The 24,236-nt window shown below is 51.1% G+C and overlaps 1 protein-coding gene across 2 annotated transcripts; it reads left to right on the top strand.

Moving 5' to 3' along the window:
* The first annotated feature begins 583 nt into the window (after window positions 1-583).
* On the top strand, window positions 584-23,941 carry LOC149431648 (myb-related transcription factor, partner of profilin-like). 2 transcript variants are annotated; one of them, XM_089665434.1, is made up of 3 exons: window positions 584-686; window positions 7,753-8,184; window positions 21,572-23,939. In XM_089665434.1, the coding sequence occupies exons 1-3, from the start codon at window positions 611-613 to the stop codon at window positions 22,198-22,200; spliced, it is 1,137 nt and encodes a 378-aa protein (XP_089521560.1). In that variant the 5' UTR covers window positions 584-610; the 3' UTR covers window positions 22,201-23,939. The 2 variants fall into 2 exon arrangements, with proteins under 2 accessions (XP_089521560.1, XP_089521559.1); XM_089665433.1 differs by having other exon boundaries at window positions 593-686; window positions 7,757-8,184; window positions 21,572-23,941.
* The last annotated feature ends 295 nt before the right edge of the window (window positions 23,942-24,236 follow it).

Genomic DNA, 24,236 nt, shown 5'->3' with positions numbered 1-24,236 from the left:
GGACTGACACCGACTACAACCCAGATCACCCTCAACCCAGAGCATCCCCAACTGACACCAACATGGACTGACACCAAGTACAACCCAGATCATCCCCAACTGACACCAACATGGACTGATGCCTACCCAGAATGACACCATTACACAGGTGACCCCCAAACTACACCACCTGGTCACTGACACCGATACCAACCACCTAAAATGACATTTTGGATCTGTATGGATGTTTTGAGCCCCTCCCCCATCTGTCAGTCCTCCCCTCCCCCACTCAGGGTCAGGTGACCTCACGTCGCTATATGATTTTGGTTGCTATTGGTGACGACACTTCCCCTGACCCCGCCCCCTCCACTCTCGGCTATCATCGTTCCCCTTCCTTCTGATTGGCTGGTGGCTCTCGGACATGATCGGTAATGTTCGGAAATGATCGGCAATGTTCGCTTCTTTTCGGGTTCAATGGTAGCTGTGCGCTGAGCTGATTGGCTGGCGGCTCTCGGACATGATCGGCAATCTTCGGTTGTTCTCGGCCCCTCCGCGCTCTGATTGGCTCTCCCAGGCTGTGCTCGGATGGCTGTACGGCGCCCCCTGGCGGCTCCTCCGTCCGTCTCCCGGCATGCAGCGCGCGGTGCGGGACATGCTCGGCTGGGAAGGGGAAGAGGTGGAGCTCCGGCTGAAGAAGCTACAAAAAGGTGACAAATCTGCCGATATCATCGTATGAGGGGGGTGTGTGTGTCCGCGATGTCTGCCCGCCGGTACACCCTCCGATCCCCCCGACCGGCCGCTTCCGGGACTGCAGGCCCCTGCCCCTCCCCCACAACCTGGCCTGGGCCCGCCCACTCTGCCACAAGCTCCTCCCCCACCCCTCCCTATACCCCAAACTCCTCCCCATCTACCAAAACTCCTCCCCCACCCAGTGCCCCAAACTCCTCCCCCCTCCCACTGTGCCCCAAACTCCTCGTCTACTGTGCCCCAAACTCCTCCCCCCTCCCACTGTGCCCCAAACTCCTCCCCATCCTATGCCCCAAACTCCTCCCCCCACCCAGTGCCCCAAACTCCTCCCCCCTCCCACTGTGCCCCAAACTCCTCCCATTCTGTACCCCAAACTCATCCCCCTCCCAGTGCCCCAAACTCTTCTCTTGTCCCACTGTACCCCAAACTCCTCCCCATCCTATACCCCAAACTCCTCCCCATCCTATACCCCAAACTCCTCCCCCCTCCCACTGTGCCCAAACTCTTCCCATCCTGTACCCCAAACTCCTCCCCCCTCCCACTGTGCCCAAACTCTTCCCATCCTGTACCCCAAACTCCTCCCCCCTCCCATTGTGCCCAAACTCTTCCCATCCTGTACCCCAAACTTCTCCCCCCTCCCACTGTGCCCCAAACTCCTCCCATCCTGTACCCCAAACTCCTCCCCCCTCCCACTGTGCCCCAAACTCCTCCCCATCCTATACCCCAAACTCCTCCCCCCTCCCATTGTGCCCACACTCCTCCCATCTTGTACCCCAAACTCCTCCCCCTCCCACTGTGCCCCAAACTCCTCCCATCCTGTACCCCAAACTCCTCCCCCCTCCCATTGTGCCCAAACTCCTCCCATCCTGTACCCCAAACTCCTCCCCCCTCCCACTGTGCCCCAAACTCCTCCCATCCTGTACCCCAAACTCCTCCCCCCTCCCACTGTGCCCCAAACTCCTCCCCATCCTATACCCCAAACTCCTCCCCCTCCCACTGTGCCCCAAACTCCTCCCATCATGTACCCCAAACTCCTCCCCCCTCCCACTGTGCCCCAAACTCCTCCCCATCCTATACCCCAAACTCCTCCCCCCTCCCATTGTGCCCAAACTCCTCCCATCTTGTACCCCAAACCCCTCCCCCTCCCACTGTGCCCCAAACTCCTCCCATCCTGTACCCCAAACTCCTCCCCCTCCCATTGTGCCCAAACTCCTCCCATCCTGTACCCCAAACTCCTCCCCCTCCCAGTGCCCAAACGCCTCCCCATCCTATACCCCAAACTCCTCCCCTGTCCCACTGTGCCCCAAACTCCTCCCCCTCTACTGTGCCCCAAACTCCTCCCATCCTATGCCCCAAACTCCTCCCTTGTCCCTCTGTGCCCCAAACTCCTCCCCATCCTATACCCCAAACCCCTCCCCCCTCCCATTGTGCTCCAAACTCCTCCCATCCTGTACCCCAAACTCCTCCCCTCTCCCAGTGCCCAAACTCTTCCCCCCACCCACTGTGCCCCAAACTCCTCCCCATCCTATACCCCAAACTCCTCCCCATCCTATACCCCAAACTCCTCCCCCCTCCCACTGTGCCCCAAACTCCTCCCCCCTCCCATTGTGCCCCAAACTCCTCCCATCCTCTACCCCAAACTCCTCCCCTCTTCCAGAGCCCCAAACTCTTCCCCTCACCCACTGTGCCCCAAACTCCTCCCCATCCTATACCCCAAACTCCTCCCCATCCTATACCCCAAACTCCTCCCCCATCCCACTGTTCCCCAAACTCCTCCCTATACCCCAAACTCCTCGCCATCCTATACCCCAAACTCCTCCCCCTCCCACTGTTCCTCAAATTCCTCCCCATCCTATACCCCAAACTCCTCCCCCACTGTGCTTTAAACTCCTCCCAATCCTATACCCCAAACTCCTCCCCTTCCCACTGTGCCCCAAACTACTCCCCATCCTATACTCCAAACTCCTCCCCCACTGTGCTTTAAACTCCTCCCAATCCTATACCCCAAACTCCTCCCCTCCCCTACTGTGCCTCAAACTCCTCCCCATCCTATACCCTAAACTCCTCCCCTGTCCTACTGTGCCTCAAACTCGTCCCCCTTCCTATACCCCAAACTCCTCCCCCTCCCACTGTGCTTCAAACTCCTCCCCATCCTATACCCCAGACTGCTCCCTCCACCCACTTTCGTATACTACAAACACCTCCTACACAACCCACCTTGGGCCCGCCTACTGTGCCCCAAACCCCCACTTTTACCCCTTCCCCTATACCCCATATTACCCTCTAAATCCCCTCCCTCATATTACCCCCGACACCCCATATTTCCCCACACAACCCATCCTGGGCCCACCCACTATGTCCAAATCTGCTCCCCCCAAAGTAGCCCCTTCCCTATACCCAAAACTCCTCCCCAACCCTCAGTCCCCTCCTCCACAACCATCACCCCCCAAGTACCCCATACATCCCGACCTGGGCCCACCCACTGTACTCCAGACTCCTCCTTTATAGTACCCCCATACTCCAAGCTCCTCCCCTATGCACCTATTCCCCTCCTTCGCCCCATGGTACCCCCCAGACCTTCCTATTTCACTCCCCAACCCCCAGGAGCTCCTATCCCCCCTTCCCCCATATCCTGCCCACCTCCTATCTCCTGGTAATAGCCTGATATACTCCCCCCCCGCATACCCTTCCTCTACGGCTCCCCCCTGATACCCTTCCTCTACGGCTCCCCCCTGATACCCTTCCTCTACGGCTCCCCCTTGATACCCTTCCTCTACGGCTCCCCCCCCCCCGATACCCTTCCTCTACGGCTCCCCCCTGATACCCTTCCTCTACGGCTCCCCCCCCCGATACCCTTCCTCTACGGCTCCCCCCTGATACCCTTCCTCTACGGCTCCCCCCCCCCGATACCCTTCCTCTACGGCTCCCCCCTGATACCCTTCCTCTACGGCTCCCCCCTGATACCCTTCCTCTACGGCTCCCCCCTGATACCCTTCCTCTACGGCTCCCAAGCCCCCCAGCCCCCTATACTCTTCCTCTGCGACTCTCCCCTGATACCCTTCCTCTATGGCTCGCCCCCCCGATTCCCTTCCTCTACGGCTCTCCCCCCCCCCCACCGATACCCTTCCTCTATGGCTCCCCTCCCCCGATACCCTTCCTCTATGTCTCCCCCCACCGATTCCCTTCCTCTATGGCTCCCCCCCCCCACCGATACCCTTCCTCTACGGCAGTGGTTCTCAACCTGTGGGTCGCGACCCCTTTGGGGGTCGGACGACCCTTTCACAGGGGTCGCCTAAGACCATCAGAAAACACATATTTCCGATGTGTAAAGAGCAGCTACTGTGTAGAAAGCAGCTACTGTGTTGAAAGCAGCAGTATTGGAGGTAAAACGACACTTCATGAATTATAATTAATGGGTAAATATTATTATTATACAGTATTTATATAGCGCCAAAGGGTTTGCTCAGCGCTGTACAAAGGCAGGGGGACAAGACAGAGACAGTGTGATACACGAGGGGTTCGAGGGCCCTGCTCTTTCGAGCTTACAATCTAGGAGGGAGGGGAAAGTGGTACAGGAGGAAGTGGCTGTGGGGGATGAGGTGGTGGGAGGTAATTTTATGGTTGGGGGTCACCACAACATGAGGAACTGTATTAAAGGGTCGCGGCATTAGGAAGGTTGAGAACCACTGCCCTACGGCTTCCCCTCCCAATACCCTTCCTCTACGGCTCCCCCCGCCCCCCCGGTTCCCTTCCTCTACGGCTTTCCCCCCCTCCCCCCAATACCCTTCCTCTACGGCTTCCCCCCCCCGATACCCTTCCTCTACGGCTTCCCCCCCCGATACCCTTCCTTTACGGCTCCCAAGCCCCCCAGCCCCCTATACTCTTCCTCTGCGACTCTCCCCCGATAACCTTCTTCTATGGCTCCCCCCCCCACCCCCTTCATACCCTTCCTCTATGGCTCGCCCCCCCGATACCCTTCCTCTATGGCTCGCCCCCCCGGTTCCCTTCCTCTACGGCTCTCCCCCCCCCCACCGATACCCTTCCTCTAGGGCTCCCCGCCGATACTGTTCCTCTACGGCTCCCCCCCCGATACCCTTCCTCTGTGACTCCCCCCCTGATACCCTTCCTCTATGGCTCCCCTCCCCCGATACCCTTCCTCTATGTCTCCCCCCCACCGATTCCCTTCCTCTATGGCTCCCCCCCCCACCGATACCCTTCCTCTATGTCTCCCCCCCACCGATTCCCTTCCTCTATGTCTCCCCCCCACCGATTCCCTTCCTCTATGGCTCCCCCCCACCGATACCCTTCCTCTACGGCTTCCCCTCCCGATACCCTTCCTCTACGGCTCCCCCCGCCCCCCCGGTTCCCTTCCTCTACGGCTTCCCCCCCCTCCCCCCCGATACCCTTCCTCTACGGCTTTCCCCCCCTCCCCCCCAATACCCTTCCTCTACAGCTTCCCCCCGATACCCTTCCTCTACGGCTTCCCCCCCGATACCCTTCCTCTACGGCTTCCCCCCCCGATACCCTTCCTCTACGGCTTCCCCCCCCGATACCCTTCCTCTACGGCTTCCCCCCCCGATACCCTTCCTCTACGGCTTCCCCCCCCGATACCCTTCCTTTACGGCTCCCCCCCGATACCCTTCCTCTACGACTTACCCCCCCCCGATACTCTTCCTCTACGGCTCGCCCCCGATACCCTTCCTCTACGGCTTCCCCCCCCCGATACCTTTCCTCTACAGCTCCCCTGCCCCCCCCCCGATACCCTTCCTCTACGGCTTCCCCCCCGATTTCCTTCCTCAACGGCTCCCCCCCCCCCGATACTCTTCCTTCATGGCTGGTATATAGAGAAGTGGTTTGTGTGCTGTAGGTGGTGAGGTGTGTCCCATGGTGGATGGTATACGGAGAGGCGTGTCCCATGGTGGATGGTATACGGAGAGGTGTGTCCCATGGTGGATGGTATACGGAGAGGCGTGTCCCATGGTGGATGGTATACGGAGAGGTGTGTCCCATGGTGGATGGTATACGGAGAGGCGTGTCCCATGGTGGATGGTATACGGAGAGGTGTGTCCCATGGTGGATGGTATACGGAGAGGCGTGTCCTATGGTGGATGGTATACGGATAGGTGTGTCCCATGGTGGATGGTATACGGAGAGGTGTGTCCATGGTGGATGGTATACGGAGAGGTGTGTCCCATGGTGGATGGTATACGGAGAGGTGTGTCCCATGGTGGATGGTATACGGAGAGGGGTGTCCCATGGTGGATGGTATACGGAGAGGTGTGTCCCATGGTGGATGATATACGGAGAGGTGTGTCCCATGGTGGATGGTATACGGAGAGGTGTGTCCTATGGTGGATGGTATACGGAGAGGTGTGTCCCATGGTGGATGATATACGGAGAGGTGTGTCCATGGTGGATGGTATACGGAGAGGTGTGTCCCATGGTGGATGGTATACGGAGAGGTGTGTCCCATGGTGGATGGTATACGGAGAGGGGTGTCCCATGGTGGATGGTATACGGAGAGGTGTGTCCCATGGTGGATGGTATACGGAGAGGTGTGTCCCATGGTGGATGGTATACGGAGAGGTGTGTCCCATGGTGGATGGTATACGGAGAGGTGTGTCCCATGGTGGATGGTATACGGATAGGTGTGTCCCATGGTGGATGGTATACGGAGAGGTGTGTCCCATGGTGGATGGTATACGGAGAGGTGTGTCCCATGGTGGATGGTATACGGAGAGGTGTGTCCATGGTGGATGGTATACGGAGAGGTGTGTCCATGGTGGATGGTATACGGAGAGGTGTGTCCATGGTGGATGGTATACGGAGAGGTGTGTCCATGGTGGATGGTATACGGAGAGGTGTGTCCATGGTGGATGGTATACGGAGAAGTGTGTCCCATGGTGGATGGTATACGGAGAGGTGTGTCCATGGTGGATGGTATACGGAGAGGTGTGTCCATGGTGGATGGTATACGGAGAGGTGTGTCCATGGTGGATGGTATACGGAGAGGTGTGTCCATGGTGGATGGTATACGGAGAAGTGTGTCCATGGTGGATGATATACGGAGAGGTGTGTCCCATGGTGGATGGTATACGGAGAGGTGTGTCCATGGTGGATGGTATACGGAGAAGTGTGTCCCATGGTGGATGGTATACGGAGAGGTGTGTCCATGGTGGATGGTATACGGAGAGGTGTGTCCATGGTGGATCGTATACGGAGAGGTGTGTCCATGGTGGATGGTATACGGTGAGGTGTGTCCATGGTGGATGGTATACGGAGAGGTGTGTCCATGGTGGATGATATACGGAGAGGTGTGTCCATGGTGGATGGTATACGGATAGGTGTGTCCCATGGTGGATGGTATACGGAGAGGTGTGTCCATGGTGGATGGTATACGGAGAGGTGTGTCCATGGTGGATGGTATACGGAGAGGTGTGTCCATGGTGGATGGTATACGGAGAGGTGTGTCCATGGTGGATGGTATACGGAGAGGTGTGTCCATGGTGGATGGTATACGGAGAGGTGTGTCCCATGGTGGATGATATACGGAGAGGTGTGTCCATGGTGGATGATATACGGAGAGGTGTGTCCATGGTGGATGGTATACGGAGAGGTGTGTCCCATGGTGGATGATATACGGAGAGGTGTGTCCATGGTGGATGGTATACGGAGAGGTGTGTCCCATGGGGGATGGTATACGGAGAGGTGTGTCCCATGGTGGATGATATACGGAGAGGTGTGTCCATGGTGGATGGTATACGGAGAGGTGTGTCCCATGGTGGATGGTATACGGAGAAGTGTGTCCATGGTGGATGATATACGGAGAGGTGTGTCCATGGTGGATGATATACGGAGAGGTGTGTCCCATGGTGGATGGTATACGGAGAGGTGTGTCCATGGTGGATGATATACGGAGAGGTGTGTCCATGGTGGATGATATACGGAGAAGTGGTTTTTGTGGTTTGGTTTTTTCTACTTTTAGTTTTCTTCGCCTATCTGATTTGTTGTTCTGTTTCCGTTCAGCCAGAACCCTGGAGGCCATCGTGAATGCGCTCGCCATGTCTGGCGAGACGGAAGAGGTGACCCGCCTCCGGAAGCCCCGCTTTTCCTATGAGGAGAATCAGATCCTGATCCGAGAGGTGCGCGCTCACTACTCCATGCTGTATGGAGCTCAGGCCCGCCGGCTGAGTGTGGCAGAGAGACGCCGAGTGTGGGAGGGAATCGCTGCCAAAATTAATGCCATAACCAACTGGAAACGCACAGCTCAGGAAGTTCAGAAACGGTGGAATGATTTTAAGAGGCGGACCAAGGAGAAGCTTGCACGGGTTCCCCACTCCACCCAGAACGGCACAGCGGAGGAGGTGCTCACAGCAGAGGAAGAGACGATATTTGCTATCCTGGGTCCGGGCGTGGTGCCTGGCCGCGAGGCTTATATTCCAGGGACACGGCCTGTGGGTGAGTTCTCGTCCCTGGATTGGTGATAATGAATGTCAGAATTATTGGCTCCAAATTGAGTCCACCCCCCGTCTGTGTCTCATCGGGGTGACTTCCCTTCACTTCCTGTCCCCCGTCTGTGTCTCATCGGGGTGACTTCCCTTCACTTCCTGTCCCCTGTCTGTGTCTCACCGGGGTTGACTTCCCTTCACTTCCTGTCCCCTGTCTGTGTCTCATCGGGGTTCTCTTCCCTTCACTTCCTGTCCTCTCTCATTGTCTCATATGGGGTGACTTCCCTTCGCTTCCTGTCCTCTCTCTGTGTCTCATATGGGGTGACTTCCCTTCGCTTCCTGTCCTCTCTCTGTGTCTCATCGGGTTGACTTCCCTTCGCTGCCTGTCCGCTGTCTGTGTCTCATCGGGGTTGACTTCCCTTCACTTCCTGTCCTCTCTCTGTGTCTCATCGGGGTTGACTTCCCTTCACTTCCTGTCCTCTCTCTGTGTCTCATCGTGGTTGACTTCCCTTCACTCCCTGTCCTCTCTCTGTGTCTCATCGGGGTGACTTCCCTTCACTCCCTGTCCGCTGTCTGTGTCTCATCGGGGTGACTTCCCTTCACTTCCTGTCTCCTGTCTGTGTCTCATCGGGGTGACTTCCCTTCACTTCCTGTCCCCTGTCTGTGTCACATCGTGGGTGACTTCCCTTCACTTCCTGTCTCCTGTCTGTGTTTCATCGGGGTGACTTCACTTCCTGTCCCCTGTCTGTGTCTTATCGGGGTAACTTCCCTTCACTTCCTGTCTCCTGTCTGTGTCTCATTGGGGGTGACTTCCCTTCACTTCCTGTCTGTGTCTCATCGGGGTGACTTCCCTTCACTTCCTCTGTCTCATCGGGGTGACTTCCCTTCACTTCCTGTCCGTGTCACATCGTGGGTGACTTCCCTTCACTTCCTGTCTCCTGTCTGTGTCTCATCGGGGTGACTTCACTTCCTGTCCCCTGTCTGTGTCTTATCGGGGTGACTTCCCTTCACTTCCTGTCTCCTGTCTGTGTCTCATTGGGGGTGACTTCCCTATACTTCCTGTCTGTGTCTCATCGGGGTGACTTCCCTTCACTTCCTTTCTCCTGTCTGTGTCACATCGGGGTTACTTCCCTTCACTTCCTGTCCCCTGTCTGTGTCACATCGGGGTGACTTCCCTTCACTTCCTGTCCCCTTTCTGTGTCACATCGGGGTGACTTCTCTTCACTTCCTGTCCCCTGTCTGTCCTTCCCTAATTTATTAAATAGTAAAAATAAATTTGATCCACTTTTCTGAATTGTCCACAAAGATTCTCTTCTGTCACCCTTCCCCCTTCATTGTCAGTATTCAGCCCCTTCCCCTCCAGTGTCGGTATTCAGCGCCTCCTCCCTTCACTTTCAGTATTTAGCCCCTCCCCCTCCACTGGCATTATTTAGCCCCTCCCTCTTTCACAGTCGGTATTCAGCCCCTCCCCCCAGTATAGGTGGTCTCTGAGTAGATACATTGTGATTGTTACATTGTATTCCATTCACATGGATGACCTTCCGCCAGCAGATACAAATGTATCCATGCTTAACCCCTTAGAATTCTTGGCTGGAAGAAGCCCCTCCCCCTCCCCTCCCCCACACACACAGTGCAAAGGGTTAAATGCTTGCTATGTCTAGGGGGTGCAGGAATTGGGGGTAGTACCCAGTTCATGACTTCAGCAGGCCGCCGCCTCCTCCGTCCATGTGACCCAACGAGTCATGCAGCCCCTCCCACTACCCCTAGAAACAATGAGGACCCCACGGACAGTCCTGGAGTTCTGCCATAAAGTGATATTAAACCCAAAACCAGAAATGTCTTCTATTGCAGCTTTCCAAACATTGGATGTGGCGGCTCCATTAGTTTTCTTTTCTCATAAAGGCTTGCAGCAGATTACAATACAACATAGACAATTTGCAGACTTCCTGGTTCTGTGCAAGATGGTCCCAAAAGACCATTCAGGTGTGGAAGCAGCCAATCGTATAGAGAAGACAAGGTCTGGGGCAGAACAGGAACAGGTGCAGCCGCTGGTGCCCTATCACAGGGAGAACCGGCCTCCAGCATTGATATTTGGAGAGAAGATGGCGGCCATGTCCTGGGATTTAGAGAGGTGATGGCGGCCATGTCCTGGGATTTGGAGAGGTGATGGCGGCCGTGTCCTGGGATTTGGAGCAGAGATGGCGGCCATGTCCTGGGATTTAGAGAGGTGATGGCGGCCATGTCTTGGGATTTAGAGAGGTGATGGCGGCCATGTCCTGGGATTTAGAGAGGTGATGGCGGCCATGTCCTGGGATTTAGAGAGGTGATGGTGGCGGTGTCCTGGGATTTGGAGAGGCGATGGTGGCCTTTTCCTGGGATTTGGACAGGTGATGGCGGCCGTATCCTGGGATTTGGAGAGGTGATGGCGGCCGTGTCCTGGGATTTGAACAGGTGATGGCGGCCGTGTCCTGGGATTTGGAGAGGTGATGGTGGCCGTGTCCTGGGATTTAGAGAGGTGATGGCGGCCATGTCCTGGGATTTAGAGAGGTGATGGCGGCCATGTCCTGGGATTTAGAGAGGTGATGGTGGCGGTGTCCTGGGATTTGGAGAGGCGATGGTGGCCTTTTCCTGGGATTTGGACAGGTGATGGCGGCCGTATCCTGGGATTTGGAGAGGTGATGGCGGCCGTGTCCTGGGATTTGAACAGGTGATGGCGGCCGTGTCCTGGGATTTGGAGAGGTGATGGTGGCCGTGTCCTGGGATTTAGAGAGGTGATGGCGGCCATGTCCTGGGATTTAGAGAGGTGATGGCGGCCATGTCCTGGGATTTGGAGAGGTGATGGCGGCCGTGTCCTGGGATTTGGAGAGGCGATGGTGGCCTTTTCCTGGGATTTGGACAGGTGATGGCGGCCGTGTCCTGGGATTTGGAGAGGTGATGGCGGCCGTGTCCTGGGATTTGAACAGGTGATGGCGGCCGTGTCCTGGGATTTGGAGAGGTGATGGTGGCCGTGTCCTGGGATTTGGAGAGGTGATGGTGGCCGTGTCCTGGGATTTAGAGAGGTGATGGCGGCCATGTCCTGGGCTTTGGAGAGGTGATGGCGGCCATGTCCTGGGATATAGAGAGGTGATGGTGGCGGTGTCCTGGGCTTTGGAGAGGTGATGGTGGCCCTGTCCTGGGATTTGGAGAGGTGATGGCGGCCATGTCCTGGGATTTAGAGAGGTGATGGCGGTCGTGTCCTGGGATTTGGAGAGGTGATGGTGGCCGTGTCCTGGGATTTGGAGATGCGATGGTGGCCGTGTCCTGGGATTTGGAGCAGAGATGGCGGCCGTGTCCTGGGCTTTGGAGAGGTGATGGCGGCCATGACCTGGGATTTGGAGAGGTGATGGCGGCCGTGTCCTGGGATTTGGAGCAGCAATGTCGGCCATGTCCTGGTATTTGGAGCGGCAATGTCGGCCGTGTCTTGGGATTTATAGCGGCAGTGGCGGCCGTGTCTTGGGATTTGGAGCAGCAATGGTGGCCGTGTCTTGGGATTTGGAGAGGTGATGGTGGCCCTGTCCTGGGATTTGGAGAGGTGATGGCGGCCATGTCCTGGGATTTAGAGAGGTGATGGCGGTCGTGTCCTGGGATTTGGAGAGGTGATGGTGGCCGTGTCCTGGGATTTGGAGATGCGATGGTGGCCGTGTCCTGGGATTTGGAGCAGAGATGGCGGCCGTGTCCTGGGCTTTGGAGAGGTGATGGCGGCCGTGTCCTGGGATTTGGAGCAGCAATGTCGGCCGTGTCCTGGGATTTGGAGCAGCAATGGTGGCCGTGTCTTGGGATTTGGAGAAGCGATGGCGGCCGTGTCCTTCGATTTGGAGCGGCGATGGCAGCCGTGTCCTTGGATTGTCTTGGAGAGCTTAGGTCAGGTCCCCCATTTGCTCGTTGTCCTTTACCATTGTGAGCCATTGAGCTTCTGTTGGGGCCGCTCTGTGTTTAGCAAGTCTCTAAGGAGGGATTTTGGTACCATTTCCTAGAAGGGGGTGAGGTTGGGAAGTAATGCCACGGGGTCATCTTGTAGAGAGATAACTGAATTCATGAATGAGTCGGAGGACCAGCTCCCAGAAAGTGCGTGAGGTGTGGCATTGCCAGAAGATATGTAACTGGGTCCTTGCATGTAATCCACACCTCCAGCATCAGTCAGGGGAATAATTTAGGACCACAGGAATCCTTTTCCAAGGAGTTACAATTTTGTAAGAGGTCTCTTGGTACTTTAGGGTTGGGGGGGGGGAATGTGGAGAGGACAGGGAATTGGAGGGGGGTTTTGGGTGGGGCTTCTATCCTGGTTTACTCACTTATCAGCTGTTTGAGGTTTTTATGTCCATTTGATTATGTTTTCAGTAAAGACCGTGTGGTTAAGCCTTTCGTCGGTGTCATATCCTCGGTGGGTCTCGCTGAAGGTCTCTTGGTACTTACTGCATAGAGATAACTTGTGTGCAAAAAAGAGAACTCGCTCTTTCCGAGGATCGGTGAAGGTGACTCCCAAGTCTCTTTCCCATTTAGCAAGAAAAGGGGGATCCGAGGTAGCATGAAGGTCCAGTTAGAATTTGTAAGAAGGGGAGAGGGACTTGGGCATTGGGCCTTCCCCCAAACATAGCTCCTCGAAGGAATGCAGCCTCCAGGAAAATAATGTTGGATTAGGCAATGAGCGGAGGAAATGAGCTCATGAAAGAGCTCTCCAATGGTCCAAACGCTGGAAGGCAAGGAAACAGATTCTTGGTAGAGATTCATTCAGAAGGATGAAGGAAATGAGAGGCTTCTAAAGGCCCTTGAGAGAGCAGCAAGAGAAATGTCAGTCAGAAAGGCCAGGTGGGAGCCCAGGGTGGCCTACGATAGGTGTCATGGGAGATGGCAAGCTGCTCAAGGAGGACAGACTGAAAAATGTCTACTTGGGTAAGGGTAGGTCCTACCAGCGGAGGGGTAGCTAGATACGATACATAATGTTTTCCTACCCAGGGAAGACCTGAAAGGGGTGCACTAGCTGGACCAGGGACTACATCCCTGGTCAATGTGGGTCACCATATATTACAGGGCTGCATCAGGGAACCCCGAGCCGCCTTACAATTTGGGTCCAAGTAGCCAGGCTCTATTAGTTTTCTTTTTTAGTTTTTTCCCCTCTGTTTTCACCTGGTGATCTGGCTAGTAACATACCTCCTGTATTACAGCACCCCTACTCTGGAGGAAGAAGCACAGGGAACATCGCAGACAGCAGCATTATCAGTCTGGTGGGAAAGGGGGTTTTAGATGGACTAGCAGATTTAGATACACTAACACATTGAAGCCAAACTCCAGCTCACACTTTATAATCAGTTACAGTAACAGTTTTGTTCCTTTTGGGATAAAGGTTTTCCATCATTTAATAAAAGCTGATCCTTGTAAGCACCCCTGACAGTGGTAAATGGTTTGTCTCATCCTTCTAACTTCTACGTGTGCAGGACAGCTTGCTCTATTGAAAAACAACAGACTTCTTGTCCAGATCACCAGATCAAAGTAGAAGAAAGAATGAGTATAAAAGAAAACTAATGCAGCCATCACATCTAAAAATTGGTAAGCTGCAGTATAATAAATGTTAGTCTTTGGGTTTAATACCACTTTAATATTTCATTTTCTTTTGTTTTTCAGTGTTATATAAAAAAAGAAAATGTGCAAAAAAACATTGCCGTGCTTTGTACCTGAAACTTCATTTTAGTGTTATTTGTAATGGGACAAATTATAGAATAAAATACAACTGAACAATCCAGAAAACAACCCACTTCATCGCCTACAGATCATACCGATAGACAGAGGACCTGGAAGACAACCTTACCCTGTAGAGGACAACCCTATCCCTCTGACCACCATAGAACATCGATAGATGGAGGACAACCCTAACCCTCTGACCACCATAGAACATCGATAGATGAGGACAACCCTATCCCTCTGACCACCATAGTACATCGATAGATGAGGACAACCCTATCCCTCTGACCACCATAGTACATCGATAGATGAGGACAACCCTAACCCTCTGACCACCATAGTACATCGATAGATGAGGACAACCCTAACCCTCTGACCACCATAGTACATCGATAGATGAGGACAACCCTATCCCTCTGACCACCATAGAACATCGATAGATGGAGGACAACCCTAACCCTCTGACCACCATAGTACATCGATAGATGAGGACAACCCTAACCCTCTGACCACCATAGTACATCGATAGATGAGGACAACCCTAACCCTCTGACCACCATAGTACATCGATAGATGAGGACAACCCTAACCCTCTGACCACCATAGTACATCGATAGATGGAGGACAACCCTATCCCTCTGACCACCATAGAACATCGATAGATGGAGGACAACCCTAACCCTCTGACCACCATAGAACATCGATAGATGAGGACAACCCTAACCCTCTGACCACCATAGTACATCGATAGATGGAGGACAACCCTATCCCTCTGACCACCATAGAACATCGATAGATGGAGGACAACCCTAACCCTCTGACCACCATAGTACATCGATAGATGAGGACAACCCTAACCCTCTGACCACCATAGTACATCGATAGATGAGGACAACCCTAACCCTCTGACCACCATAGTACATCGATAGATGAGGACAACCCTAACCCTCTGACCACCATAGTACATCGATAGATGGAGGACAACCCTAACCCTCTGACCACCATAGAACATCGATAGATGGAGGACAACCCTAACCCTCTGACCACCATAGAACATCGATAGATGGAGAACAACCCTCACCCTAAAGAAGACAACCCTAACCCTCTGACTACCATAGTATATCGATAGATGGAGGACAACCCTTACCCTATAGAAGACAACCCCAACCCTCTGACCACCATAGTACATCGATAGATGGAGGACAACCTTTACCCTATAGAAAACAATCCTAACCCTCTGACCACCATAATACATCGATAGATGGAGGACAACCCTAACCCTCTGACCACCATAGTACATCGATAGATGGAGGACAACCCTAACCCTCTGACCACCATAGTACATCGATAGATGGAGGACAACCCTTACCCTATAGAAGACAACCTCAACCCTCTGACCACCATAGTACATCGATAGATGGAGGACAACCCTAACCCTCTGACCACCATAGTACATCGATAGATGGAGGACAACCCTAACCCTCTGACCACCATAGTACATCGATAGATGGAGGACAACCCTAACCCTCTGACCACCATAGAACATCGATAGATGGAGGACAACCCTAACCCTCTGACCACCATAGAACATCGATAGATGGAGGACAACCCTTGCCCTATAGAACACAACCCCAACCCTCTGACCACCATAGTACATCGATAGATGGAGGACAACCCTTACCGTATAGAAGGCAATCCTAACCCTCTGACCACCATAGTACATCGATAGATTGAGGACAACCCTTACCCATAGAAGACAACCCCAACCCTCTGACCACCATAATACATCTATAGATGGAGGACAACCCTTACCATATAGAAGACAACCCTAACCCTCTGACCACCATAATACATCGATAGATGGAGGACAACCCTTACCGTATAGAAGACAACCCCAACTTTCTGTCCACCATAGTACATCGATAGATGGAGGACAACCCTTACCATATAGAAGACAACCCTAACCCTCTGACCACCGTAATACATCGATAGATGGAGGACAACCCTTACTGTATAGAAGACAACCCTAACCCTCTGACCACCATAGTACATCGATAAATGGAGGACAACCCTTATCGTATAGAAGACAACCCCAACTCTCTGACCACCATAGTACATCGATAGATGGAGGACAACCCTTACCCTAAAGAAGACAACCCCAACCCTCTGACCACCATAATACATCAATAGATGGAGAACAACCCTTACCATATAGAAGACAACCCTAACCCTCTGACCACCATAATATATCGATAGATGGAGGACAACCCTTACCATATAGAAGACAACCCCAACTTTCTGACCACCATAGTACATCGATAGATGGAGGACATCCCTTACTGTATAGAAGACAACCCTAACCCTCTGACCACCATAGTACATCGATAAATGGAGGACAACCCTTACCGTATAGAAGACAACCCCAACTCTCTGACCACCATAGTACATCGATAGATGGAGGACAACCCTTACCCTCTGACCACCATAGTACATCGATAGATGGAGGACTACCCTTACCGTAGAGAAGGCAATTCTAACCCTCTGACCACCATAGTACATCGATAGATGGAGGACAACCCTTACCATATAGAAGACAACCCTAACCCTCTGACCACCATAGAACATTGATAGATGGAGGACAACCCTTACCCTATAAAAGACAACCCCAACTCTCTGACCACCATAGTACATCAATAGATGGAGCACTACCCTTACCGTATAGAAGGCAATCCTAACCCTCTGACCACCATAGAACATCGATAGATGGAGGACAACCCTTACCCTATAAAAGACAACCCCAACTCTCTGACCACCATAATACATCGATAGATGGAGCCAGATGCATAGAACAAACAAACTTGACACTCCAGAGCTCAGACGTGAACAGAGGCACCCATCACATAAACCAAGATGGCCAGTCTTAAAACAACCAGGGTATGGAAAGGGAAATGTCGAAACAGCCCTCCTCAGACCGGGGGAAATCCAGCACTGTGCAAAACATAAACAACAGAGACGGTGCAAACTCCTAGTGCATTTCCCTTGACATTTTAACTGTGGTGTGCAATATATGTTGTATATGGTCTCACTTGTCCTTGTGGCCTCTAAGTGGGCTGCACCTCCTGTACCTTGAGAATCAGGTTTGGGGAACATAACAGGAATATTCTCAAGGGGTTTGACAAATATTCAGTGTCCCGTCACTTTTCAGAATTCCATGAGAAGAGTACGGATAGTTTGACGGTCTTTGGAATAGAAGCGATCATTGGTGATGCCGATACAGGCAGGAAGCACAAGAAGGTCTGCAATCGGGAAGCTTTCTGGATTCATCAGCTAGGCTCTGTGACACCTAGAGGGCAAAATGAAGACCTAGAAATGCATGCAGTAATGTAGGTGACACCTATGAGTGCCTTCCCTTGATCATGTTTCATCCAGGAAATATCCGATTGCCTCTCGAGGAATCAGGAAGGAATTTTTTCCCCTGCAGGAGCAGATTGGATCGTGCTTTGCTGGGTTTTTCGCTTCCTCTAGATCAACTGTGGGTGCAGGATTATAACTTTTTTTTTTGGTTCAACTGGATGGACTTTTGTCTTTTTTCAGTCAGATTAACTATGTAACTATGTTTAGGCAAAAACCATCAATGGGTATTTCAGCAGTTATCATTGTGTCAACCACCTATAATCCATTTCTATTCTATCCATCTACTCATAATAAACTCTATTCATTCACTGGTAAAGGCCCACCATGGATCATCCCTGTGGGTGCAACGCTTTATTTACTAATATTCCTGTATGTGATACATTGTTACTGTACAGCTTGGGGTAGATCCCTCAGGCCTTGTCTGTAATTCATGGGATTGAGCAGTTTCAGTGCAGTACAATAGATCCAAATGTATCCTTTTTTCACAATCACATTCCCTATATATTGCTGATACAAATGTTATTGGCGTCAGCAATGGTGTTATTGCTCGCATCACTTACCTTCGACAGGCCAGCTTTCAGTGGACAATGCGATGTCCTGATCATCTTATTAGTTCGTGTAATTTATCTATTAATTATTAACGCCTCCCTTTTTTAAATATAATTTCATCTAATCTCCCTTTTCTTTCTTTTTACCCATTGTTAGTTTTATTTTAGGCAAGATGTGTACATTGTGTTTTCTTCTTCTTTTGGCAATGTACACCTCTTTACGGCTCAAGCAAGTTTTAATAGCACCAGCGTAGCAACATCCAAGTTCCCCTTTACAATGCTTAGCCCAGTAGGCAGTAGTATCCACGCAGAGGGTTGATGTAGCGCCATTCAGCCATCAGTATGTCCCTGTAAATATGGCATTGAATGAAGTTCCAGCGACGCACTTCCGCTGCTTAACCTCCAGTCCCGGCAGGTGCGTTCCAAGGTGCGGAAGAACGCCGTTCGGGTGGTGTGTCTCAGATACTTGAGGGATTCTAAGCAAACACCTGGAGAGGTGATATTTTAAAAATAGCTTGTAGTTTTCCTTGTGACAATGCCAGAATTATGAACAATATTTGGATTAGTATTGTGTCAGGAAGTGTCTTCTATATGCAATGGAAGTGTCTACTATTCATCATGCTGCCATGTGTGCGGGTATACTAGGTATCAAGAATATATTACATATCTTTGCAATTTGTGTTTTGTGCTGGTACCAATCTCCTTGAAGCCCTTAACATAGAATGATAGCTAGTTTCTGGGTAGTGTTCCCTTTAAGAGTCCCCACACTCCCTTCACAACTCCTGCCCCTGATAAACGGTTACACAATATGCTATGTAAGGCAGGTTGGATTGCTGAAAACAATAGCCATAGCTCTGAGGAAGGGGACTGGATCCCCGAAACGCGCTAGCGGCTTTCTGTCATCTCGTCTCCAGGTGAAGTTGGAGAGTGGATTCTTCTACGTGGCTTTATGCATTTTTATGCTTTTAAGCTCGCAGTGTTTGTGAGTATATTTTACACTTGTTTTGTACAATAAAATGTCATAGGTAATGCACTAGACTTTTGCTCCCTCTCTGTTGTTTATGTTTTGCACATCGATATATGGAGGACAACCCCAACCCTTACCCTATAGAAGACAACCCTAACCCTCTGACCAACATAGTACATTGATACCTGGAGGACAAATCTAACCCTTACTCTATGGAAGACAACCCTAACCCTCTGACCAACATAGTGCATCGATATAGGAAGGACAACCCTAACCCTTACTCTATGGAAGACAACCCTAACCCTCTGACCAACATAGTGCATCAATAGATTGAGGACAACCCTAACCCTTATTCTATGGAAGACAATTCTAACCCTCTGACCAACATAGTACATTGATATAGGGAGGACAACCCTAACCCTTACTCTATGGAAGACAATTCTAACCCTCTAACCACCATAGTACATCGATATAGGGAGGACAACCCTAATCCTTATTCTATAGAAGACAATTCTAACCACCATAATACATTGATACATGGAGGACAAATCTAACCCTATAGAAGACAACCCTAACCCTCTGACCAACATAGTACATCGATATAGGGAGGACAACCCTAACCCTTACTCTATGGAAGACAACCCTAACCCTCTGACCAACATAGTACATCGATATAGGAAGGACAACCCTAACCCTTATTCTATGGAAGACAATTCTAACCCTCTAACCACCATAATACATTGATACATGGAGGACAAATCTAACCCTATAGAAGACAACCCTAACCCTCTGACCACCATAGTGCATCAATAGATTGAGGACAACCCTAACCCTCTGACCACCATAGTACATTGAAACATGGAAGACAAATCTAACTCCAACCCTACAGAAGACAACCCTAACTCTCTGACCACCATAATGCATCAATAGATTGAGGACAACCCTAATCCTCTGACCACCATAGTACATTGAAACATGGAGGACAAATCTAACCCCAACCCTACAGAAGACAACCCTAACTCTCTGACCACCATAGTGCATCAATAGATTGAGGACTACTCTAACCCTCTGACCACCATAGTACATTGAAACATGGAGGACAAATCTAACCCCAACCCTACAGAAGACAACCCTAACTCTCTGACCACCATAGTGCATCAATAGATTGAGGACAACCCTAACCCTCTGACCTCCATAGTACATTGAAACATGGAGGATAAGCCTAACCCTATAGAAGACAACTCTGACCAACATAGTACATTGATACATGGAGGACAACCCCAACCATTACTCTATGGAAGACAATTCTAACCCTCTAACCACCATAGTACATTGATACATGGAGAATAAATCTAACCCTTACCTTATAGGAGACAACCCTAACCCCCTGACCACCATAGTACATCAATAGATTGAGGACAAACCCAACCATTACTCTATGGAAAACAATTCTAACCCTCTGACCACCATAGTACATTGATACATGGAGGACAAACTTAACCTGTACCCTATAGGAGACAACCATAACCCCCTGACCACCATAGTACATCAATAGATTGAGGACAAACCCAACCCTTACTCTATGGAAAACAATTCTAACTCTCTGACCACCATAGTACATTGATACATGGAGGACAAACTTAACCCATACCCTATAGAAGGCAACCCTAACTTTTACTCTATAGAAGGCAACTCTAACCCTCTGACCACATTAGTACATTGAAAGATGGAGGACAACCCTTACCCTATAGAAGGCAAACCTAACCCTCTGACCACCATAGTACATCAATAGATGGAGGACAACCCTAGCCCTCTGACCACCACAGTACATCGAAAGAAGGAGGACAGTCCTAATTCTTACCCTATAGAAAACAACCCTGACCCTCTGACCACCATAGTACATCAATAGATGGAAAACAACCCTAACCCTTATCATATAGAAGACAACCCCAACTCTTTGACCACCATAGTACATTGCAAGATGGAGGACAACCCTGACCCCCACCAAATAGAAGGTAATCCTAACCCTCTGACCACCATAGTACATTGATATATGGATAAAAAACCTAATTCTCTGATCACTATAGAACATTGAGTATCAAGTATCAATATTGGAGGACAACATTATTAAAGGAACGCCTAGTGTGTCCCCAATAAACAATGTATTTGTATAATTATCTAAGACCCTTTCTGCTGACCCTTTACGGAGATTGTATTAACATAGCACCATCGTCTTTTTGTGGGGCAGTGTGTGGGTTTCCTCAATCGTGATCACTTTGGCCGTCACAGTGATCACATGATCGGGAACCCCTCCTACTGTGACCCGATCTGCGACAGTGAGGTCACAGTGTTGAAGGAACCTGATTGAGTGTGCACAAAAGAGAAGCGCATATATGTGGCAGTGCAGAGCTAGGTCCACCTCTGTGCCGTCACATATATACAGCCGGCAAGAAGGGGTTAGGTACGACAAACTCCTCACCAAATAATTTGGCCCATTATTGCTGTGGTTCATCAGGCTGTACAGGGACCAGAGCCGAAGGGGTTAAACATTTGACAGTTTTAGAAAATTGCCCTCTGATGGAATAGTAATTTTATTAACGTGAAGTGATCAGTGAATTCTTCTGCAGTCTTCCTATTGGATCAGAGGTGGAGATTCCCTCAGTAACACAGGCTATCCTCCATACTTGTAGCAATGTGAATGCCTTCTGCACTCCCCACATTCTGATGACAATTCTTCTGTTTTCCCCCCACAGACTTACATCTATCAGGTCCGGGTTCTTCTAGTGCAGAAAATTCTCTGAGTGGCCCCTGCTGTCCGCCGGACCCTCCACTTCTTCTCCAACCTAAGCAGTCTCCATCCCCAACACCTCAGCTTCACATTGTGCAGTTACCCCAGCTAAGCCCTTCACCAGGTCCATCTGAGGGGGCTTCTCCACCGCCGATGCCTCCGGGGTCCTCTTCTCCTCTGCTTTCTCCAGGGCCTGTCAGTCAGCACTATGACCCCACAGTAGCCATGCTACGAGCCCAGCAGGAAACGGCGGAGGCAATTCGACATCTGACCTACACTTTGCGTCAGAGCATGGACCGTTTGACCAATGTCCTAGCAGCCATTTTACCTCTTATACCTCCTCAGCCTCCTTCACCTGCTCCATCCGGCTTGATTGATCCTGTTTATTATCCTACAAAGACAGAACCAGAATCTGAACCTTGTTCTGTGAATTATGAGTTGGAGGAAAATCACAATGGCCAGGAAGAGGAAAGTGGGCAGCAAAATGTTGTAGAAGAACAGCCGAGCCCTCCAACCTCCCCTCCTCCCAACAAGAGGAAGAGATTCTCTTACTTGACTCCTCGTAAACGCCGAGGCCGCTGGAAAAACGTGTAAATGAATGTACTCCTTACAGATGGCTGAGAGCGGAGATGGGGAACCCATAATGGGGCTCCCAGGATTTCATTTTTTTTAATTTAGTGAAGAAATATCTCCCCTGCCATTGAGGTTACAACTGAAGAAGACCTCGGGCTCCTGCTGTACAATTTCATGACTTTTATTTTATCTGAATTTTGTGTTCAGAAAATTTCTGCTTCTGTTTTCCCAAGTGTAAATTATGAAATTGTTTTTAATCTCCTTAAACTGCTGCTGAAGATCAAATTCCTATTGGTTTCAGGGGGTTGGGACCATGGTGGCTCCACAATACAACTTAGCCATAGGCCAGATGGCGTTGTGGTCACTCTACGGGGAGGTGCCAGCCTCATGTCGCCTTTGATTGCCACATAAAGAGGGTGTTTTCTAGAGTCTGTGAGGGACTACCTGCATCTCCACTTCGTTTCATCCATAGATAACCCATATAAAGGTCTTCTCCAATATGTGTAGCTGAAAATAAAAATAACGTGTTTGGATTAGATGTAAGAATACAAATGGCCAAATCCAATATGGACCTGTCAGTGGAAATTGGACCTCTTCCTGTGTGAGATGTGGGAGGAGATTTGTCTGAGGCTCTGGTACCTTGGGGGGGGGGGGTTGAGTTTGTCAAGGCTCTGGCACTCGCAGATGGACTTTACCTGTATGAGATGTGGGGGGAGGGTTGTTGTCTGAGACTGCTACCCTCTGATTGACTCTTCCTGTATGAGATATGTGTGTGTGGGGTGTTGTCCAAGGTTCTGGCACCCGCTGATGGATTCTTCCTGTACAAGATGGGGGAGGTGGGTTGTCTAAGGCTCTGGTTCCCTCTAATTGACTCTTCCTGTATGAGATATGTGTGTGTGGGGTGTTTTCCATGGTTCTGGCACCCTCTGATGGACTCTTCCTGTATGTGATGTGGGGGGGGAGTTGTTGTCTGAGGCTCTGCTACCCTTTGATGGATTCTTCCTGTATGATATGTGGGGGGAGGTGGGTTGTCTAAGGCTCTGGTTCCCTCTGATTGACTCTTCCTGTATGAGATATGTGTGTGTGGGGTGTTGTCCAAGGTTCTGGCACCCTCTGATGGACTCTTCCTGTATGGAATGTGGGGGGGGGGGGGGTTTTGTCTGAGGCTCTGCTACCCTCTGAAGGACTCTTCTGTATGAGATGTGGGGGGGAAGTGGGTTGTCTAAAGCTCTGGTTCCCTCAGATGGACTCTTCCTGTATGAGATGTGGGGTGATTTGTGGTCTTACTACCCTCTGATGGACTGTTCCTATATAATATGTAGGGGGAGTGTTGTCTGAGGTTCTGGCACCCTCTGATGGACTCTTCCTATATGAGATGTAGGAGGGTGTTTTCAGAAGTTCTAGTTCCCTCAGATGGACTTTTCCTGTACGAGATGTGTGTGTGTGTGTGTATGGGGGGGGGGGGGTGTTTGTCCGAGATTCTGGTTTCCTCAGATGGACTCTTCCTGTATGAGATGTGGGGGGGGATTTGCTCTAGGTTTTACTACCCTTGGATGGACTCTTCCTGTATGAGATGTAGGAGGGTGTTTTCAGAAGTTCTAGTTCCCTCAGATGGACTTTTCCTGTTCGAGATGTGTGTGTGTATGGGGGGGGGGGTGTTTGTCCGAGATTCTGGTTTCCTCAGATGGACTCTTCCTGCATGAGATGTGGGGGGGGCATTTGCTCTAGGTTTTACTACCCTTGGATGGACTCTTCCTGTATGAGATGTGGAGGGGGAAGGGGGGGTGTTGTCCGAGGTTCTGGTTTCCTCAAATGGACTCTTCCTGTATGAGATGTGGAGGGGGGGGGGAATTTGCCCTAGGTTTTACTACCCTTGGGTGCACTCTTCCTGTAGGAGATGTGGAGGGGGGGATTTGTCTGAGGTTCTGGCACTCTCTGATGGACTCTTCCTGTATGAGATGTGGAGGGGAGTGTTGTCCGAGGTTCTAGTTTCCTCTGATGGACTTTTCCTGTATGAGATGTGGCGGAGGGGGGTGGTATCCAAGATTCTGGTTTCC

The sequence above is a fragment of the Staurois parvus genome, unplaced genomic scaffold, assembly GCF_062004578.1.
Source record: "Staurois parvus isolate SC_StPar_1 unplaced genomic scaffold, SC_StPar_1.0 ptg002191l, whole genome shotgun sequence".
Taxonomy (NCBI): domain Eukaryota; kingdom Metazoa; phylum Chordata; class Amphibia; order Anura; family Ranidae; genus Staurois; species Staurois parvus.
The sequence above is the reverse complement of the archived record's forward strand: the minus strand, read 5'-3'. Positions and strand labels throughout refer to the sequence as shown.

Bases quoted from the DNA above. Each gene is read 5' to 3' on its own strand.
- LOC149431648 (XM_089665434.1), top strand. From the start codon at position 611: ATGCAGCGCGCGGTGCGGGACATGCTCGGCTGGGAAGGGGAAGAGGTG. The intron at 687-7,752 runs GTGACAAATCTG...GTTTCCGTTCAG, and splicing joins GCTGAAGAAGCTACAAAAAG to CCAGAACCCTGGAGGCCATC. The intron at 8,185-21,571 runs GTGAGTTCTCGT...TTCCCCCCACAG, and splicing joins TCCAGGGACACGGCCTGTGG to ACTTACATCTATCAGGTCCG.